This window comes from Strix aluco, chromosome 5 (assembly GCF_031877795.1).
Source record: "Strix aluco isolate bStrAlu1 chromosome 5, bStrAlu1.hap1, whole genome shotgun sequence".
Lineage (NCBI taxonomy): Eukaryota > Metazoa > Chordata > Aves > Strigiformes > Strigidae > Strix > Strix aluco.
In genome coordinates, this window is record NC_133935.1 from 73539534 (window position 1) to 73558391 (window position 18858).

The 18858-nt window shown below is 43.1% G+C and overlaps 1 protein-coding gene across 2 annotated transcripts in view; it reads right to left on the reverse strand.

Moving 5' to 3' along the window:
• PRKAR2B (protein kinase cAMP-dependent type II regulatory subunit beta) overlaps nucleotides 1-6176 on the reverse strand; it is a 92770-nt gene extending 86594 nt beyond the window's left edge. For both annotated transcript variants that reach the window (XR_012623652.1, XM_074827795.1), the window contains exon 1: nucleotides 5721-6176. Coding sequence is in view for 1 of the 2 variants with exons in the window: in XM_074827795.1 (XP_074683896.1) it covers nucleotides 5721-6033 (313 nt within the window). In the remaining variant the exon portion in view is untranslated. The remainder of the gene's footprint in view (nucleotides 1-5720) is intronic.
• Nucleotides 6177-18858: the final 12682 nt, after the last annotated feature.

Below are 18858 nucleotides of genomic sequence, written 5' to 3' on the forward strand. Positions count from 1 at the left end.
CCTCAGACTGAGGATTCTCACTGGACAGAACTAGAAAACAGAATGCAATGCTTTTGCATAAGAGATTGGGGCTAAACCCTGAGATACATATGAATTAAACCGAGCTTAAGTTACTGACAGATGCATGAAGCATCTCTGTGCAGGTTACAAACGCTAGGCCATGATGTTGGTTTTTATAACTTCGATAGGAGTAAATTCTCAAAACGGGCACTTTCTTAGTGTCCATGGATACATCTTTATTCTGTTCACTAAAAAAAAAAAAAAAGTAATTGTTTTTCATTCATGTAAATGCATAAACAGGAGTAAAATGGGGAACAAAAACATGGTGAGGTTTCTTTGAGAACCAAATTCAGCAAGTGACACAAAACTCCTAGAGTACTCTTGATGAAGCCATTCTTCCTTTAAAACAGACATGATACATGCAAGAAACAGAGTGGTGGTGTGCAAATGTTAGTACTGACACTGTTTATACCTCATCATTCATAATGCAATCATTACAAACTCATGCCAACAAAATTTTATGTCTTCCTCTATTTACTGAATTAATAATGCTGTTCTCTTTTTCTGAGCTGAGCAGTCAGCCAAAATCAGTTTCAAGTTGTTTCTTTAGAGAAAAAGAAGCTGGAGATAAATTCAAATGTTCTTGGTATATTTCTACTACTTTTCTATCCTGTTGCTCTTAACTGTCTCCTGCTTCTCTTAAATGTACAGACACAAACTTTAACAAAATAATAGCCAGCAGGGACACCTTCACTCATGCATGCTTTTATTTTGAGTGGGGATACATACATACTTTTGAGTGGAGGCTGATGTCATTTCAACGAAATTCTTAATACAAACATACTTTTTCTTTAAATAGTGGTTATAGCAAAAGTATGCTTTTCATCTACAATCACAAATACATGCATGTCTGAGAGGGAACAATACTCATTACTACAAAGACTACTAAATGCTACCCATTACAAGTTCACATTTCTAGTTGCTTATAACTTTCTCAAACTAAGTTTTTGGACGGCAATTCTCCTAAACTGAATAAAACACCCGGGTCAGATTAAGGGATTTAAAAAAAAAATAAAAACAAAACAAAGACTAAACGGCCAACTTGTTCAGGTTTGCTTTCTAAAATAACTCTTAGGAGAAAGAAAACGTAGTTTGTTCCTGTCAAAAATACCAGAAACCATTATTTCAAAAAGCTCTATTATTCTGAAGATTTACAACAAGGATTTAAAGATTTGTGGGTTTGTGACTGCGTATACCACCAGATAAGAGCAGCCAGTAGCCATCCCCTGACCTCCAAGGCCCACTGAACCAGCAAGGCACCCATCAATGTGGCTAAAATTCTGTTCCTTCCCAGAAGCTTTCTTTTTCCCAAAAACCCATCCCGAATGGTCTCTTAAACGTGCTATGCTCTGAACCACAGCAGAGAGAGTCTGAAAAAGTGCAAGGAGATACAGCCCAAAGCCTTGCCAAGGAGTGCACCAACAACACCATGCTCACACGTTCTCAAGGGACTCGCCTGTAACTGGAAACTTCTCTTTTCCTAATTACATCCACAGTAAGGCTGCTCCAGCCTGGGTCTTACTTTGTTTGTCTGTACAACCATACAAATAATGCATCATAATCCAGATTTTCATTTGAATATACACATTTTTAAGAAATTCACATTTTTCTATATGGTTCCTGATTTAATTATATCCTACTACAACCTATACATAATTTTATATTGCCCTCTTACTCTTATTGACACCTTCCACTGCTCTATCATTGCATGACAACCTGCAGGAAGGTTATGAACCGTTCAGTGCTTTCTGGTTTTGTTTAATTTCAGGAAGAAAACTATAACTAAGGTTAACAGAACTGATGAACTACTTTATCATCACAAAGCTGGCATGGATGTGGTTGTGTGCAAAGTTTTCTCCGATGCTCTGGTTTCTACAATTTAGCTATTTTTTCTAAATTTGTATGAATGTATGTAAAGCAATTCAGACTGAATAAAGGCACTAAAATAAAGACGTGCCTTATAAGATAGCATACATGTTTTACCTAAGCAGTATTATCTGAGCATAATCATTGAGTAAAGCAGAGATAGATATGTGCATCTTCTAGCTCAAGTTTTCAAGGAAGGAACTCAAAGCAACCAACACACCAATAGAAGCACACAGGGAAGGAGAGGGACAGCTGTAGCATTTTCCTTCTAAAATACTTCACTATTTTGAGAAAAAACACCAAAACAAATCAAATTAAAACTAAAGAACCACATAGTAAACAGGCTACAGGAAACCAAATACAGCACTGGAATTTTTGAGTTTAAAGAACATCAATGTTACCTCTAAAAACACCTGTAAAAATTCATATTAAGGTTAGATGAAATATGAACTTTTAGCTATAGCAAATATTTTTAAACAGCTGTTATAAATGATATGGGTTATTACCCATCGAAATAAGTTGCACATTGACATCTAAGCGATAACGTAAAGAAAAAAGCACAGTCATCTGTAAAAGAACAGATAACTTAATGAGCATTTTCAAATTTTACAGACACAGTACAATAAATACACACTTCAAACCTTCAAAAAGTTAGAAGAATTTGCCAAAAAGGGGCTCATTTTAATGTACATGTCCTATTCAATTTAGTAATTGCTATTAGCATTAGTAGGAATTAGCTGTGGTCACTGATTAACGCTAAAACACCCATGTAGGACAATTTAATATATATATATATATATATCAAAAAACCCCAAACAACTAGAAGACCTAAAAATCATTCCCAGATTAAGCAGTGTGTTCAGAAGAGGATAATCTAAATGCTTTGAACCTAAAGAATGTATTTCAGAGGTCACTTTAACTCCAGGTGCCCATTCAGAACTACGACACCAATACAACAAAGTTTTTCCTCCAGACAAGGTAACTGCTTTTACCTTTACCTGATTTCTGCAGCTGATGTAATGGACACAGCAGAGGACCTGGATAAAGTTTAATTCATGGTTCACATATGACTCTTAATCCTGAGTATAGATGTTTTTCTTTTTTTCTTTTAAACACAGCTTATACCTCAGCTCGTCATTTCTGAAACAGGATAATGCTGATGTACCTTCCAAAATGTACGTCAAGGACAAAACTAATACTGACAAACAGTTCACTGCAGTGAACTCTACAGTGCTCGTAGGTATTTAGAAACACGTACTGGGGGTGGAGGTTGGAGACAATAGCATTTACAAGGAGCTCTCAAACACATCCTATTTGAATTAATTTAAGGAATAATGTCAGCTGGACGTTTCAAGTGTACTGCTTTAACAAAGAAAAGATACCACCACCAGGTCTGCGCTCCTTCCCAGAGGTTTTTATTTTACATTTGCTTATAAACTTTTCCAATTTGTTTCCTCTCCTGCATGAAAGCAGTAGACAAACAGGGCAAATTGACTACACAGAAGCAGTTTGATTATTCATAAAGGCAAAAGAAAAAAATGAAAAGAGAAAAAAAATTCCCCCCCAATGTAAGTTCAAGAATTGCTACTTACAGAAGCAGAAAGCAAAAGCATAAAAGAAATATGCTTTTAATTGGTGTGTAAACCCATTAAACAATGATTTGAATACAAGACATTATGCCTTCAGTTATTAACAAAAGGCTGAGTGGATGCTCTGTTATGTTACCTTAAAAGAATACACATTCAGGGTAGATGTAAAATTTGAATTTAAATACACACTCCTGCACAATACACAGATACACAAGTACACCATTAATAATAATTTACTAAAACTTACTTATTCACCTTCCACATGGTTTCACAAGTATTTCCGGTTTTGTTACTTTTAATTATTAATTACTCCAACTGACAGAAATTACAAGCTATAATACAATTAAACTCTCAAAATATATTAGGCTTAAAAATGTGATATTTTAAAGGGTTTTGTCAAATGCATAAATCAATTAGTTAAACTAAGTAATTCTAGCAAGTCCCTTAATGAGAATATTGACCATAATGGCTTTCCTTCTTCATGATCACAACAAAAAGAATATCAAGAGAATCTTGCTTACAGGTATTCATTAGCAAATCTTAGAAAGCTTCTTAAAACACCCTGTAAAGTTTTACATATGTAACACATACACGCTAATAAATCAAGCTACATTTCTGCGTTTCCCTCCACACAACATTCCAGTTCTCCATTCACCAATTAGTCTGTTTAGTGTTATAATAATTCATGTTTGAAAACCACATCTAGTGTTAGTGAATTAAGATAACAATTTTGTTCTTCCACATTACCACCATCTCAGTTTTCAAAGACAACAAATTTCCAGATTTTCACTAATCTCACATAATCAGAGTTAGCGTTCAAAATTACCACATAAATCTGCAGAATCCGATTGACAGATTCAAATTCTCATTAAATACACGTGGTATAGCTGTGAAGAACAGATGAAAAGAATGGCAACTGTCTTACAGTTTAACATAAAGCATTTAGAAAACTTAGCGAGTTCTTAAACATCTACATTTTTTCCTGATAAGAATACACAGAAGACATTATTTTTAAAACTCCACTGATACTCATCTAGCAAACAGCTGGCTCCTTTACTCCACTAAGCAAATGTACCTCCAGCATGACCTGGAAGGATGAATACTTCAATGATCTGGTAAGATATACTTCAATTTCAAGCTGTTCTCAAAAAGAATAAGCTAATAATAAAGACGCTTGGACGCCTTCTCTTCTCCATCTAACCTTACTGACTGACCTCTGAGCATCTCACCGTACTGACTGAGCCTTCGGTTAGCCTGCTCACGACACAAAGACAAACCGCTACACACCCTTCAGAGACAGCTACTACCCGTCCTGTAAATCAGACCAGATGATGGATTGACATGTCTCTAAATAAAGCCTTGTCAGCCACACAAAGATAAGGTAGTGCAGATAGGTGTTACCCTCAGACACAAAGATACTGCATATGTTCTTTGCTGTCTTCACAGCTACGCTTGCTCCATAGGCCCTTCCACCATGCAGAAAATTTCATCCTGGCTTTCGAGATGAAATTAGGTTTTAAATTGTGCTCTGCTTTTTGGAACACACGTAAGCACATCTATGTAAAATGCTTAGTCAAGCGCCTAAATACAGCAACATGCCCATGAGAGGTGTTTCCTAAGGTAGACGTACCACTGGACTAATTACAAAATGTAGATTTGCTCTCTTGTGCTCTGGTAAAAAGGCAACATACAGATCTTCTGTTGGGAATATTACAGGCCTACACGCTACAGGCGACCCAGCTGTAGACAGGCGATACCTGTGTGCCCAACGCCCGGCACTGCTGAACAAACGGGAAAAGCCCGGGGGGTTAAAGTTTGCAGCGGCAGCCGGGAAACCTCCCGCGGGCTCCGTTGTTCGGCATCAACGCACCGGGGCAGCTGCCCGCGGTGCAGCGCGGAGGCCGCCTCCTCCCGTGCCCGCTCCAGCCGCCGCGGCCAACGCGCTCCTCGCGTCCCCGGCTCCCCGCCGCTCACCGGCCCCGCACGACCCACGGCTACCGGGGCTGGGGCCGGGGCCCGTGCGCGGCCACACCGCCCTCCCGCTGCCCGGGGCCGCCCCTCACCCCGCCGCGAGGCCGCTGAAGCGGGGGTCCCTTCCCTTCCCTCCCCGCCCCAGCTGCCCACCTGAGCCCGGGCAGCCGCGGGAGCCGCCCCCGCCCTGCCCGCCCCTTCCCCCCGGGGCCAGGCGAGGCGGGGGGCCCTTACCCGGGAACTGCTCCTCGTCCTCGCCGCTCTCGGAGTCGGTCTGCATGGGCTCCTCGGCGAAGTTGACCCCGCGGGCGTCGGGGGGGGCCCGGCGCGGCGGCTGGCTGCCCCTGTCATGGCCGGGCGCGGGGGTCCCCGCCTTGCGGCCGCTCGGCTCCTTCTCCGCCGCCGCCTTGGCCGCCGCCGCCTCCTCTTTGAGGCGCCCGAAGTACTGGAGGGCGAACTCCAGCAGGTCCCCGGGCTGGCTCCGCAGCACCTCCACCGTGAAGCCCTGCAGCAGCTCCGTCAGCCCCGCCGGGATGGAGATGCTCATGCCGGGGCCGGCCGTGGGGGCGCAGCCTGGCCGGGAAGGGGGAGGGAGAGGGGAAGGGGAGAGGAGGAGGAGCGGGGAGAGCCCGCGGCCGGGGCCGGGGGTTCGCAGCCCGGGGACGAGGCGCGCCCGGCGGATCGCCCGTGGGCAACGGGAAAGGGGCGGGCGGCGGCGCAGGTGGGAGCGGGCGGGGGGCGGACCCGCGGCGGGCAGCGGCTCGCTGGCAGCGGCGGCCGCAGCGCCTCGCTCCGCTTCGCCCCACGCTTGGCGCGGCGGCGGCGGCGGCAGCCCCGTCCGTGACTGAAGCCTCCCCGCCCCCGCCGCCTCCTCCCCCCGCGCCGGGGGAACCTCGCGCACATGTGACCCGGGAAACCATGACAACCTCCCGCCGGGGACTGCGGCCCGCAGCGCGCCCCCGCCCGCGCCGCGGGAAGGAGGGAGGGAAGGAAAGAGGAGAGAGAGGGAGAGAGGGAGGGACGGAGGGACGGAGAGCGGCCTGCCCGGCCGCGGACCCCCGGCGGGGCGGAGGGAGCCCCCCGGGGGCGGGCAGGTAGCCCTGGCAGCTGGCGGGGTGCTTGTTAGCCCCCCCCCGGCCCGCCGCCGGGCTCTCCTCGCGCCCCCTTCCCCTGCCGGGCCGCCGCCGCCGGGCGCCGCGGCCTCCCGGCTCCCCGTGGCGTCCGGGGTCCCCGAGGCTTGGGGCGCCTCTCCCCTGCGGTGGGTCCGGGCACCCGCGCTGGCGACCGGTGGGGCTGCCGCGAGCGGGCACGGCCCCGCCCAGGGAAGGCCCGCAGTGGATGTTGTATTCCGTAGCTCATGGCTACTGTGCGCTCTCACGGCCATGCACCACCTAAACGATATTCCCCACATCATTCATACACATAGATGTGCTATCTATTTATATTCATCTATATCATTTAGGATGAGGGGTGATGCGGTGCTAGAAAACGCATCCTATCTGTCGGCTGGCTGCCTAAGGTCCATGAAAAATTTATCTGGAGAAAGAAACAATCATTAAAAAGAAAGAAAGAGTCCAATTTAAACATTGCCAAGTGTCAATGTTCAGCATAGACACTCTTCCAAGTCGTGCTGCATAGACTGCTTAGCACAGTGGTAAGTAGGTGCTGCTTGTCATCACCAGGAAGCTTAAATGCTTTAAGTAAGTAGCAATTATGGGTGCCATGTTTTTCATAAGGCTTTACTAGGCGCTTCTTGAAAGCGAGATCCTTAGAATGCGTGAAAACTGCATCACCTCCCGATCCGTAATCACCTCTAAACACTTGGCCAATGTTTTGGCGTTCCAGAAATATCTGTTAGAGTCATATTTTTATGCACCAAGCAAATTAACTGCTAAAAAGTCTCAGGTTGAGACTACTTGGCTGTTTGGTAATTGATTTCACTAAACATTCAGGATTACTCAAGTCGCCTTGAAATACACTTCACAAAGGTTTAGGGAAAGATAAGCAGTCAAAATTCAAGTTTGTAGTAGCAAGAGACTAAAAGACCTGACCTCAGGAAGGTAATGTGACAACAAAATACAGCAATCCTTATGATGCTTTTCTCACAGATCTGGATCTCAAAGCCATTTTTAATTGAATTAGTTTCCAAGTGCAACCCAATGCTCCCTGTGTACGCATTTTCTTATGGAGCTTGGTTCACAAGTTGGATCTTCAAAGTGTTAGAGACCAAGCTAATTAGTGAAGAGAGTGATCCATGCATGCGTGGGTGATATTGCTGCCCTGCAGCAGGCAAGAGACACCTCTGCCGATGGAGTTGTGGAATACCTTTGAGCAACATCTTGTGGCTTCATTTCTCTCTGCAGGAAAAGCCTACTATAGCTAGCCATTATTTGAAGTTAAATTCACAGACGTTTAGCACTGTCCAGCCTGAGGAACATCTTCAAGGTCAAGCTGAGTCCTCCAGGGGCAGACCACAAGTGCTCTCTGGGCTGCAGAAGATTGCTCCACCAGCAGGCTCTAAGAATTGCTGCAGTGTCCAGCAGGGCCTAACAGCGTGGCCAACAGGCCCACGCTTCATGCCATGCCCCAGTGCTGGCACGCCCTGACCACAGCCGCTTTTACAAAGCACTGCTGTTGTAGCATGTAGCCACATACGTTACAATGGCCAAGAAGCAACTGCAGCAGGAAAGCTGATGTCTGTACATTATGGACAGGTGCATACATTGGTCATTGTAGAGAGTGGTTTAGCTAGAAATGCCAGATTGAGTCATGTACAAGTTTAGGAGCTTAAAAGCCCTCTCACACTACTGAAAAGACTGATCTGTTTGTGACCAGGTTGAGAGACACTTAAGCTCTGAGGAAACCTGCAGGAAGGGAAGTGTTGGCAATTGGTGCCTTCCAGGAACTAGGTGTTCTGTGAGCATACAATATCCCATTTACCGGAGTCTTCCAGGACTAAAAGGGTTGTCATCCCTGAGGTTTTTCTCTTAGCCAGACAAGGCACTCTATTATTCTAGGAATTCACCAGCAGCATAGTGTCTTTTACCATCTAATCAAGGACTTCCCTAGCTTGCCAGAATCTCCCATCTTCCCAGATGTGAAAGGAGATTGCTTCTGTGAGGACATCCTCAAGAGTCAGTCTTTGATGTTTGTATGCAAAACTGGGATAATTTGAATACAAGATTCCTAAGGGGTGGCACTGTAAAGAATGATTCTTTTTTAAAATTTTCAAAACAGCCCAAAATGTTTGTGTCTAGTGAGACTTATCTTGAGTTTCAGTGTATCTCAAAGGATGACAGTGATCTTTGTAGTTCAGGTTGGTGTCATCTGGTTTCCTTAGATACTTTATGTTCCAAGGAGCTTGCATTGACATTTAAATTGTTTTTAATTCCTCGTAAGGAGGACAGCTGTCCCAAAATGTGTTATGTCTAGCAGAGTGAACAGTTAGGTAATGAGAGTATCAGTTCACACCTCTCTGATGAGTTTTATTAGTTGCTAGTAATGTTTGTGTGTCATTCTAGTTCAGCTGCGAACATCATCTTGAAATAAAAGAGAAAATAAAGCCTTCAAAAATCCTTCTGTACTGAAAAGGGATTGGGCAGAACATTTCCCTCACAATTACCAAGAAAACAACGTAAAGACTTCTGTTGTCTCCTTTCCTCCTAGCCAACAGATGCACTCTTCATAACACACTGCTTACCAGCTTTGTGTGTCAATCTGTCCCTTCACCTGGTTCGAGGCTGTGAAAACTAGGAGACTACAGCTAGCAGCTGAGAAACAGCAAGCACTGTGTCTCCCACACAACAATTGCAGGCAGCATACTTCAGACAGCGGTTGGGACTGCTTCTGTCAGAGATCAGAGAACGACATCTTTTCTGATCATGTAGAGGACAATGAACAGAGAGCAGAAGGAAGGAGTGACAGACTTTCAAGCCTTGTCTTTACCAGGGTAAATGCAAATTTAGTAAATTTAGTAAACTTGAGCTAACAAAGTCCATATATCAGCCAACTACAAGCCTTTTTTCTGCCAGCTTTCAACTTTTTGCCTGATAGGAACATCCTTTTCCAGTCTTTCCAAAGACACTCTCTCAAACAAACATCTTCTTATTAACCCTGGCTAAGCTCTGCAATGTGATACATGTCATACAGAGGGGACAGAAGTGTGCACTTAATACCATGAGTGTAAGACTGGGCAAAGACTTTTCTCTCGAGTGGAAAGTAACTTTAACAAGCACACTAGTGGAGTATCCCCTCTTGGTTACCTTCTTGGAGGCAAGAGGGACTATTATTATCATCTCTTTGGACCAGCTGCACAGCTATCTGAGGAAGAAGAGATCCTGTTCTCTTCATCTGTAGCAGTCTCTTTCCTAAGTTGGCAACCTAGCAACTCTCAGTGGTGGCTCTTAGTGGAAAGAGAGTTCATATTGTACTGGAGAAAGCACTGGATAAAACCTGGCCCTATCCCTATTGCAGTGTAGTAGGAAAAGACTGATGTTTTGGTGTGGGAGATGTTACTCTCTGTATTTCCCCTGTTTTTAAGATTTTTGGCTTGTGTTATCTTAAATCTTTTGTCCTGGCTTTTGAAATTTTAAATGTAGATACCCTTTGCATACTGCATGATTGAAAGCTGCTGCTGACAAGTAACCTGCAAATCCCTTAATGTTTTATATTTATTTCAAAATCTCTTTAGCTGTATGGCAATGTTTTTCCTTGCTGGCTCTTGATCAAGCAATAGCTGCTTTGTAAGTTTTGAACAAGCACAGTTCATAGGAATAATCACATACCAATTTCTGATCTTCCCAAATACCTTTAAAATGTCACATATATTGATCTTTTTTTTTTCTTCTCAGCTCATGCTGGCTTATTAGGCAAATCTTGCTCACAGAGTTTTCTTACTAACAGTTTTTAAAGGCAATCATTCAGCCATAGATTTTTTTCAGCAATAACAAAACTTGCAGCTGTGCAGATCCATAGTTCCCTGCTTTTCTATTCTTCTCATTAGAATGATATGTCCCTATTATTATTTTACCAAATCCATTACCAAACCCAAATCTATTTATCAGAAAAAATGTTCAGTTCTATCAACAATATAAGAGACTAGTGTCTGTAATTCATGGATCAACTCTGAACACATTACTCATGACTCTTCCTTTACTCGAGTCTCTTGTTCTGCATCACATACCCTTTGCTCTGCCTGTGCTTATTGTTCTGTGGATTCAGAACACTTAATTCTTCCCCTGTCTAATGCAAATCTTGAATGGCAAGAACCAAGTAGCCATTTACATACTCAAGTAAAATTCTTATTTTTCTCCCTGAGCAATAAGAAAGGACAAGTTCAAAACTTGGGGTGGAAGGAATCTACCTCAGGAAAAAAAATAGTGGTGAAGCATCATAAATGAAATAGCCCCTGCAATTTTCAGTACCAATTCACAATCAGTTGAACCTGATATAAGGTTTGAGGAGTTTTCTCCCACCAAAATGGCACCCTGCTAACCCTTGAACAAGTGTTTCTTTACTCTCCCTTGTATCACCTTTTTAGCACTTGTAGGGCTATCTAGTCAGTCAAATTAAATGCCTGGTAGAGCTGAGATGAATCATCATGCTGACAGGGAGAAGAGAGCAGAAATCGTAGCTCAGGAGGACTAGTATCAGATTATCCTTTCATCAGCAATTCAAATTTAAGTCGGTTTACATTGGTCATGAAACCAAGCCTTCAAACAACCTCATCTACTGAGATAATACGGTCAGAAGAATTGCAGAGTATCACATCTTCTGACCCCCAGTCCCTTACTTTTCCACTCACACTAATCCTCCTTAACCCAAAACTGGACTTTCCAGGAAACATGAGCTTATTGCAAACTGCATATAACTGTTACTATTCAGAGAATGAAGAGCTGTTGATTTCCATTGAAATCTATTGTTTGTGGTCCTTGATACTCAGAAACTACTGAACACCCTCTCTTAGAAAATCAGTCCTCTTTTATGTGCCTCAATTTGGGCACTCACAGTCACCTGTAATTTCAGAAAAAATTTACGAGAATTTTCAAAGTCAGTATAGTGAGTGCTATAGTGAGTGCTATAAAATGAGAAGTAAACCTTCTCATTTTAAAAGCAATGAGATAAAATAACAGTGTAGATGTAGTAGACTTCGGCTATTTTGAGGATCTTATTTCATACGATGTCCTACTCTGTTTATAAAAATGGCATTGTACACTGTCAACACAACCTGTTAAATGGCTAACAGAGACATCTCTCCAAATAGCTGACAACAGAAAATCATCATCAGATGGAGAAGTTCCCCAGGAATTGACAGTAGGCTGCTTCTATTCAACACCTCCTGCAATCACTTGGGAGCAAGTATAAATGTTGCTGATACAATTTCCAGATGACACAAAACCCAGTCAGAATGGTGACATCAGTGAGCTCAGGAAAGCGTGGAGTGGTCTGGATAACTTGCCCATTTAAATAAAATCTTTCTCTACACAGCTACATATTAAGTCATTGACTTCAGAAGAAAGAGTGCAAGATGTTTCTATAGAATGGGAAGACTTTATCTTGGAAAGCAGTGCTTCCAAAAGGATTTAGGGATCAAAATGGAGAAACAGCTCGACTTGAATTCCCAGTATAATTCTGTAGAGAAAGGGGATAATGGGATTCTTGGTTGTTTCAAGAGGGACACCAAAAATAGGAAGGAGGAATCTTCCCTTTCCAAAGCACTCTTGAGACCAGTAAAAGTATATGACTTACACCTACAGTTTTGGTGTTCATATGTTCAAAAGAATATGGAAAAATAGGAAGTGTGCAGAGAAGAGACACAGGAATTATTCATAAGCTGAAGGAAATGCCTTGAAGTGAAAAGACTGGGAGGGTTCACAGCTTTTATCTAAGCAGTTTTTATTATGCTCTGTAGAAGAGGCTTATACTGAATGATCTAAACGATGAAAGGTATCAGTCTAGATAGTCTAGGGGCTCCTTCTAGCTCCTTTAAGGCAAAGAACAGTATTGGTCTTGCTTATCAGAAATGACTCAACATCTTCTCTTGGAAAGTCAAACTTTTTCATGTCTCTAGAAGAACACACAAATATCCCCAAAGATGCAGTAGTTTTTAGATCTTATGAATTATGAAGTAATAGTGAGAAAATCATAGTACAAATATGCTTTTAAAAACCTACAGTCACCATTGTGGATGCTTGGGTATTATATAAATGCAAAAGAGCTATAGTGAATGAGTAGTTTTGCTTTTCATTTTTCTTGAGGGAGCTGGGGAGCCTAATGATTTTTGAAAAATGCACTTTCTCCCTGCAAACCCTGTTCTTCTCTTACTAGTCCTGAGCTTATATCTGAAGTCTTCAGATCATCTGTTGTGTGGCAAAAACAGGGATCAAAGGAGTAGAAATAGTTGTTGGATGGAGAACAGCTCTACAATTCCATGCCTTGCATTGCTCATTAACTGCCAATGTTTCTCCAGACAAATCTATTATGAGAATTATCTTAGGCTTCTTGGGAGATAATTTACAAAAGGACAGGCTCAGAGCCATGGAGTCTGTGATTCTAAGTGATGCATCTTCTTCTAGGGAAGATGCAACTTTTTCAGTGGACATTAACTGTTGGGTTTCTGGTTTGGGTTTTTGTTTTGTTTTTATTTTCCTGATAGATTTAATTGTTACTCATTATTTTCTTGAATAAATTAGTATTTATTCTTGGCAGGAAGAATAAAGCATCTGCATAAGTATTGGTTAAAAAGGACACGTAAGCACCAGCTGAAATATTTTCCTGGGTTTGAACCTTAATGCAGTAGTAATGTTCCTGCAGACTTCCATCTTGATGAAAACTGAAAATAGCATTAGTGAGTAAAAACACCATTCTGGACCTAATGAAGGTTGTGTTTCTTTCTCAATTTGGGTGTCTCTGCACACCGACACATGGGTTGGGTTGGGTAGGTAGACAGGCTGGGCTGTATGACACCTTCGTGTGTTAAAGGCATCAGACAGGAGGGGTTCAGGTATTGCCTAGTCTGTGAGGGAAGACGTGTGCCCATAGTTGGAAGAGCTGTGTTTGAGAGAAGAACCTTAATTCAAACCAGCAGACCTTGAAGGACAAATGTGGATGTTTCAGAGCTGTGCACTGGAGTGCCAAGTCTCCAGTTTGTCTCAGGATGGTTTGTAAGAACTTGTAAATGTGCATTTGATTAAAAAATAATCTAAATGTAATGACCTTTACAGATTCTGGAACAGAAAAACTGTCTTTCTATCTCTCGCTCATATAAATATATGTGTGTGCATGTATAAATAAATACACACACGTACATATATGTCTGTTTCTATTTTGGCAGAACCTAAAGACCCCATCATATTAATCACTCTACGAATGCACTATAAGTATCTTAACTTAGTTGACTTGCAGTGAGTTAAGACTGGCTAGTTAATGTAGACTTACGGATCATCAAACAAAGTATGTGATTATTTTTTATATTTTTATAAGAAACAGAAATATTTACATTTTTTAAGTAAAATTCATAATTGCACCACCCTTTCAATATTCCAACTTTAGCCCTAGGAGTGGAATATAAACAGTGTCAGATATGAATTCCCATGAGGTTTTTATCGTTGTTTTCAGCATAATCTATTTTTATTCAATTCTATGGGAAATGCACACACTTTGTGCAGTTGCCAGAATGTGATTTCCCAATGTCCCCTATTTATTTCCAAGTATGCTTTCTTCAGATTCAAGTACTTTTGCAACAGCATTTTTTCATGTTTTATCATGTAAGTAATCCTTGCTCATACTGAACCCGTTTGCTGAGGACAATGGTTATGTATATGGAGCTGAAAGGGTGGCCATGCCAGCTAGCAAAAGTCTCCCACGCTATTGGTAACAGTTGGTTCTTCTTTTTCAGGGTCTTCCATTATTCATGCTCACTCCACCTAAAGACTGTGTGTATGTAGCTGCATCTGGAGCCAACGGGGCAGAATCTTTGCTTTGTTCAGATTCTGCTGAGTGTAACAGAGTCTAGTGGTTGTTGGGGCATGGTGATGTTCTGCTGAAATCCTCTCTAGGCCTGCATTGCAGGACAATTTGGAGGATGCCCAAATTCATAGCAGATTAATCTGTAGGAACTATCCATGAGCTGGGACTAGTCAGAACACATCAGGCTTCAGACTGATTTACAACATAACAGTTGTGTAAGAAGCTATGGAGAGGTTCAAGCTGATAATGCATCTGTTATACAAGACAGCAGATTTGGCTGTGAAACCTGCCCCAGAAGGAGAATTACCTAAATAAGGACATGGTCCTTCGTCAACATATCCACTCAAGTTTGCATGGTGCTTTCCAGGTCAGCATAATTTTCTGCCCCAAGATCACATTCACTTGATGGACTTTTTTCTCTCATTTACTTCAAGGGTTTATTTGTGTGTTAAAATCAATCTGACAATGTCCTTATACCCATACAAACCATCCTGTTATGTCATTACCATAAGGCCTAGTCAAGGTGTCTTGTGTTCAGACCCCGTTGCAGTTCCAGCACAGTCCTTTACAAAGTGCCCTAGACATGACCAGTCTGCATATAAATGGGCTACCACTGGTGAAGACCTCTACCAAACTCCCTTGCAGTGTGCTGTGTAAAAGACAGTTTAATATTTGCCAATACCCTGATTCATTTGCAGTATGTGCACTACAGAACCTCCACTACAACAACCTGCACATATGCCCTACCCTTATCTCACAGCATTATCCAGCAAAACTTTCAAAGAAATAGGGAAAGGAAGAAATGGGGTCTTGAGGCTAGATATTTAAGTCAGTAATCCTTCCTACTTCTTATATCTGCCTTGATTTATACCTAGTAGCTCAAATGTGAGCTTGCTCCTGGAGGTTTGGCCTGAATGCTTGCGGAGAGGGTTATACCCTTCCCCTCATAACACATACGGCAAGGATCCAGGGCCAGGGTACTTACCTTGCCCTGTGGATTTCTCCATCATCCTTCTGCCATCTAGATGATGACACAGCTTCCTTGCCCCATAGGGACTTGGATCAGAAGCAGATGGGTTTGGTAGGAGCTGGCAAGGTACATGGACCACCAAGGTATGGGAAGGTGGAAAGATTCTCCTTGGTTCTGAGTTAATGACTGCCTCTCAAAACTGTGGTGCCTTGCTGTGGCAATGAGTCAGGAAGCAAGACTGCAAGGTTGCAAGTGATGCACACTTTTTCCTTAGCAAGACTCCTCAATTGATACAACTGTTGAGGCCTTTTAACTTGCACAGGCACCAGGTAAAACGTAGCGCTCTCAAGGTCTGACAACCTCATAGTCTCCTAAAGCCATATAGTTATGAAGGAAAGAGGAGAAATGTTTTGAAATCTGGCACCTGTAGGGAACCAGATCTCAATTAAGTGGCATGGACGTGGAGGCTTTCAAACTGGAAACATCAAGAGGAGCCTCCCAGGCCAGGTCGTTCCACAGAATTCATTGTGCCAAAAGTATCTTTCCCTGAAAGGCCAAAAACTCCCACCAAGGAAAGGTACACTGATGGTCTTCCAGCCATCCTTCAAAATAACTGTTTTCAAAGCTGGTCTACCAAGTCAATTGACCAAGAGAAATCTACATTAGGCATGGATTGCAGAATGCTTCCTTCCTTCCAAAACAAAAACTAAAGTAAAGGAAACAAAAGGAAAAAAGAAAAGGAAAAATCACTATGATCAAGAGCTGCAAGGGCTGTAGGTTTGTCCCTGGTAACATGTCTGGCTTGTCAGATATTTCTAAGTTTTGGGCTCTGAACATGTCTGAACATCGGGGCCTATTAAGAGACATGGTTCTGAGAATAAGTCAAGTCTTTTTTCACAGTTTGTATAGATTGTAGTGAACAATTGGCTAAGGAATCTTAGGACCTCTGAGCTCAAATGGGTCTGTGCAGACAGCACAGATTCCAAAGTCCGTATGGATCTGCATGCTTCTCAAAATATATTCCCTCTTTCTCCTGAGTGCATGTGTTTGAAAAATCCAAATCTCTCCTGGTAGCCCCACTCTAAAGGGTTCTAGGACAGGCCACTGGGGTGGAAACACTAGCAGAGACTTCAAAATATAGCCTGTCTGCCTTTTCCATAAGAAAGAAAGGGGAGTGAAATTGTCCCAGAACAGTCAGTTTGAAAGATAAGAATCACTTGCGGAACATCTCTGTGTCTTGATGGTCTGCAATAATTAAATGCTTGTTTTGATGTTCTTTTTCTGAAGGTGATGAAGAAGGAATGCAGCAGGAATGCAGGCACAGAAGTGTAGGGATCTTTGTGTGAGAAAATTCCCCTTGACCAACCATAGCCCTGACAGAACCAGTTATTTTTCAAAGTAAGTCCTCAGCTTTTTAACCTTCTCAAAAATATCAAGGTGTGGCTGGAAAGACTACAATATGGATGCTTCACAGATTCCCTGAATAGGAATAGAAGAAGAAGATGCAGGCAGTGGATGTCCCGTTTTACTAGCATTCAGCAGCCCAGTCGTCCTGTGGGAGCCAGCAGCGACGTCCTACTGGTCTTATCCTTATTGTAGAATAGAATCATGATTACGTAGAGCACAGAGAGATTCTCAGTGTATGATCAGTGCCACACTGCTACCTTGGCCAGCTTCCAATGTGATACTCACCCGGACAAGATATTTTCCTTAATTCAGAAAGTGCTAACCTAGTTTTATGGTCCTTCCCATGGAACCAATTTCACATGGATTAAGATACGTGGAGAAGCCCAGTCATGACTGAAGCTGAGGTAGGAGGGAAGAAACATGGGCTGGGATTGCACTGGTCTTCTCCCCTGTCCTGGGAAGGTCTAGATCAAGGTCTAGATCAGGCACATCTGCAAATCTGGTGTGTGCTCCCAGAAGTGAGACAGCTGAGCCTCCACCATTTCTTGCCTCTCTTTCTTGCCTTTTCAACATAGATGTAGAGAGAATGGAGTACCGTAACAGACCAGGAGGAAGAGCTGACTCCTTGCAGACCTTTTCCCCACCTGCACCTCTGTGTGTTGTTATATGTCTGTTGTGGGCAGCACTATTCCCTGCTCAACACTGGCCCAGCTGGATGTCAAGACAGGAGGAAGAGAATGGGGAGGGAAGGCAGACCAGGGCAGGCAGACAGCAGCGTACTGGCTCTTCTGAGATTAAAAGGCATCATATCCCAGCAGGGACTATCCTAGAGAACTGCAACTAATCATGTCTTGGGCTCTAATGTGCCCAGTTGCCAAGTAAATTTGGGGTTCTTAGCAACTGAGATTTTTCAGTGTTTGATTGCCAAAGTAAGAGCGGTGAACTTTGGGCAGTGGAGATGCTCACCGTGAAAGCTGGCAAGCAAGAGGAGTGCAGCATTGCAGACCTCTGCCTCCCCAGGCAGCCCTCCCTTTGTGAGAGGAAGCTTTGGTACAGAGCTGGGCACACTCCCTTCTGCCACAGAAATGGCACAATGGGCAGTGTGGACCCAGTGTTGACTGTATTGTAGGAAAAATGGTTTGCATTCACAGAAAGCAGCGTGCTTTGATTATGGCTACATTTAAGAAGCAATGAAAACCTTTCCTGTCCTGTCAGTGTTTCACTGCATCATGTGCAGAACCGATACAGAGCTCACTGAAGTTGCTTGAAAGCTGCTGGCCACTGCAGAAGATGTTGGGGTCAGGTCCTACTGGATTCATATTATTTTCTCCTGTGAAATGGTAACATAATTAGAGGTGGAAAAGAGATAAGAACAATGTCTCATAGTCTTTAAAGTACAGAGAAAAATCACAGAATCTCAGAGCAGCTGAGGCTGGCAGGGACCTCTGGAGATTGTCTAGACTGTGTATTTCAGGTCCTGCCTGTTGTCTCTTGCCCTGTCACTGGGCACTGCTGAAGTCTGGCACCATCTCCAGGCTGAGCAGTCCCAGCTCTCTCAGTCTCTCCTCGTATGCCAGATGCTACAAGCCATTAATCAATGGCAGTGGCCCTTGGCTGGACTCACTGTGGTATCTCCGTGTCTCTCTTGTACTGGGGAGCCCCAGTACAGGTACTGGAGAGACACCATCCTGTTGAGGTCCCACTGAATGACACACAGCCATCTGGTGTATCAACCACTTTCCCCAGTTTTGTATCTTCTTCAAACTTGCTGAGGGTGTGCACTCTGTCCCACCATCCCAGTCATTAACATAGACGCACCCTAGTACAGGGTGACCCCTGGGGTGCGTCACTAGTGACTGACCTCCATATTTTCGTTATAGATAGGTACAGATTAACATCTACCCAAGTTGTTTTAAGGAGCAGGTAACGATTTTGTCCCTGGAAGGGTTTGATTTCTGCTTGCAAATATATGGAAATGTAAGAGTTATAAATGCTTATAGAAGAGCATATTTTATTGGAGACAGATTA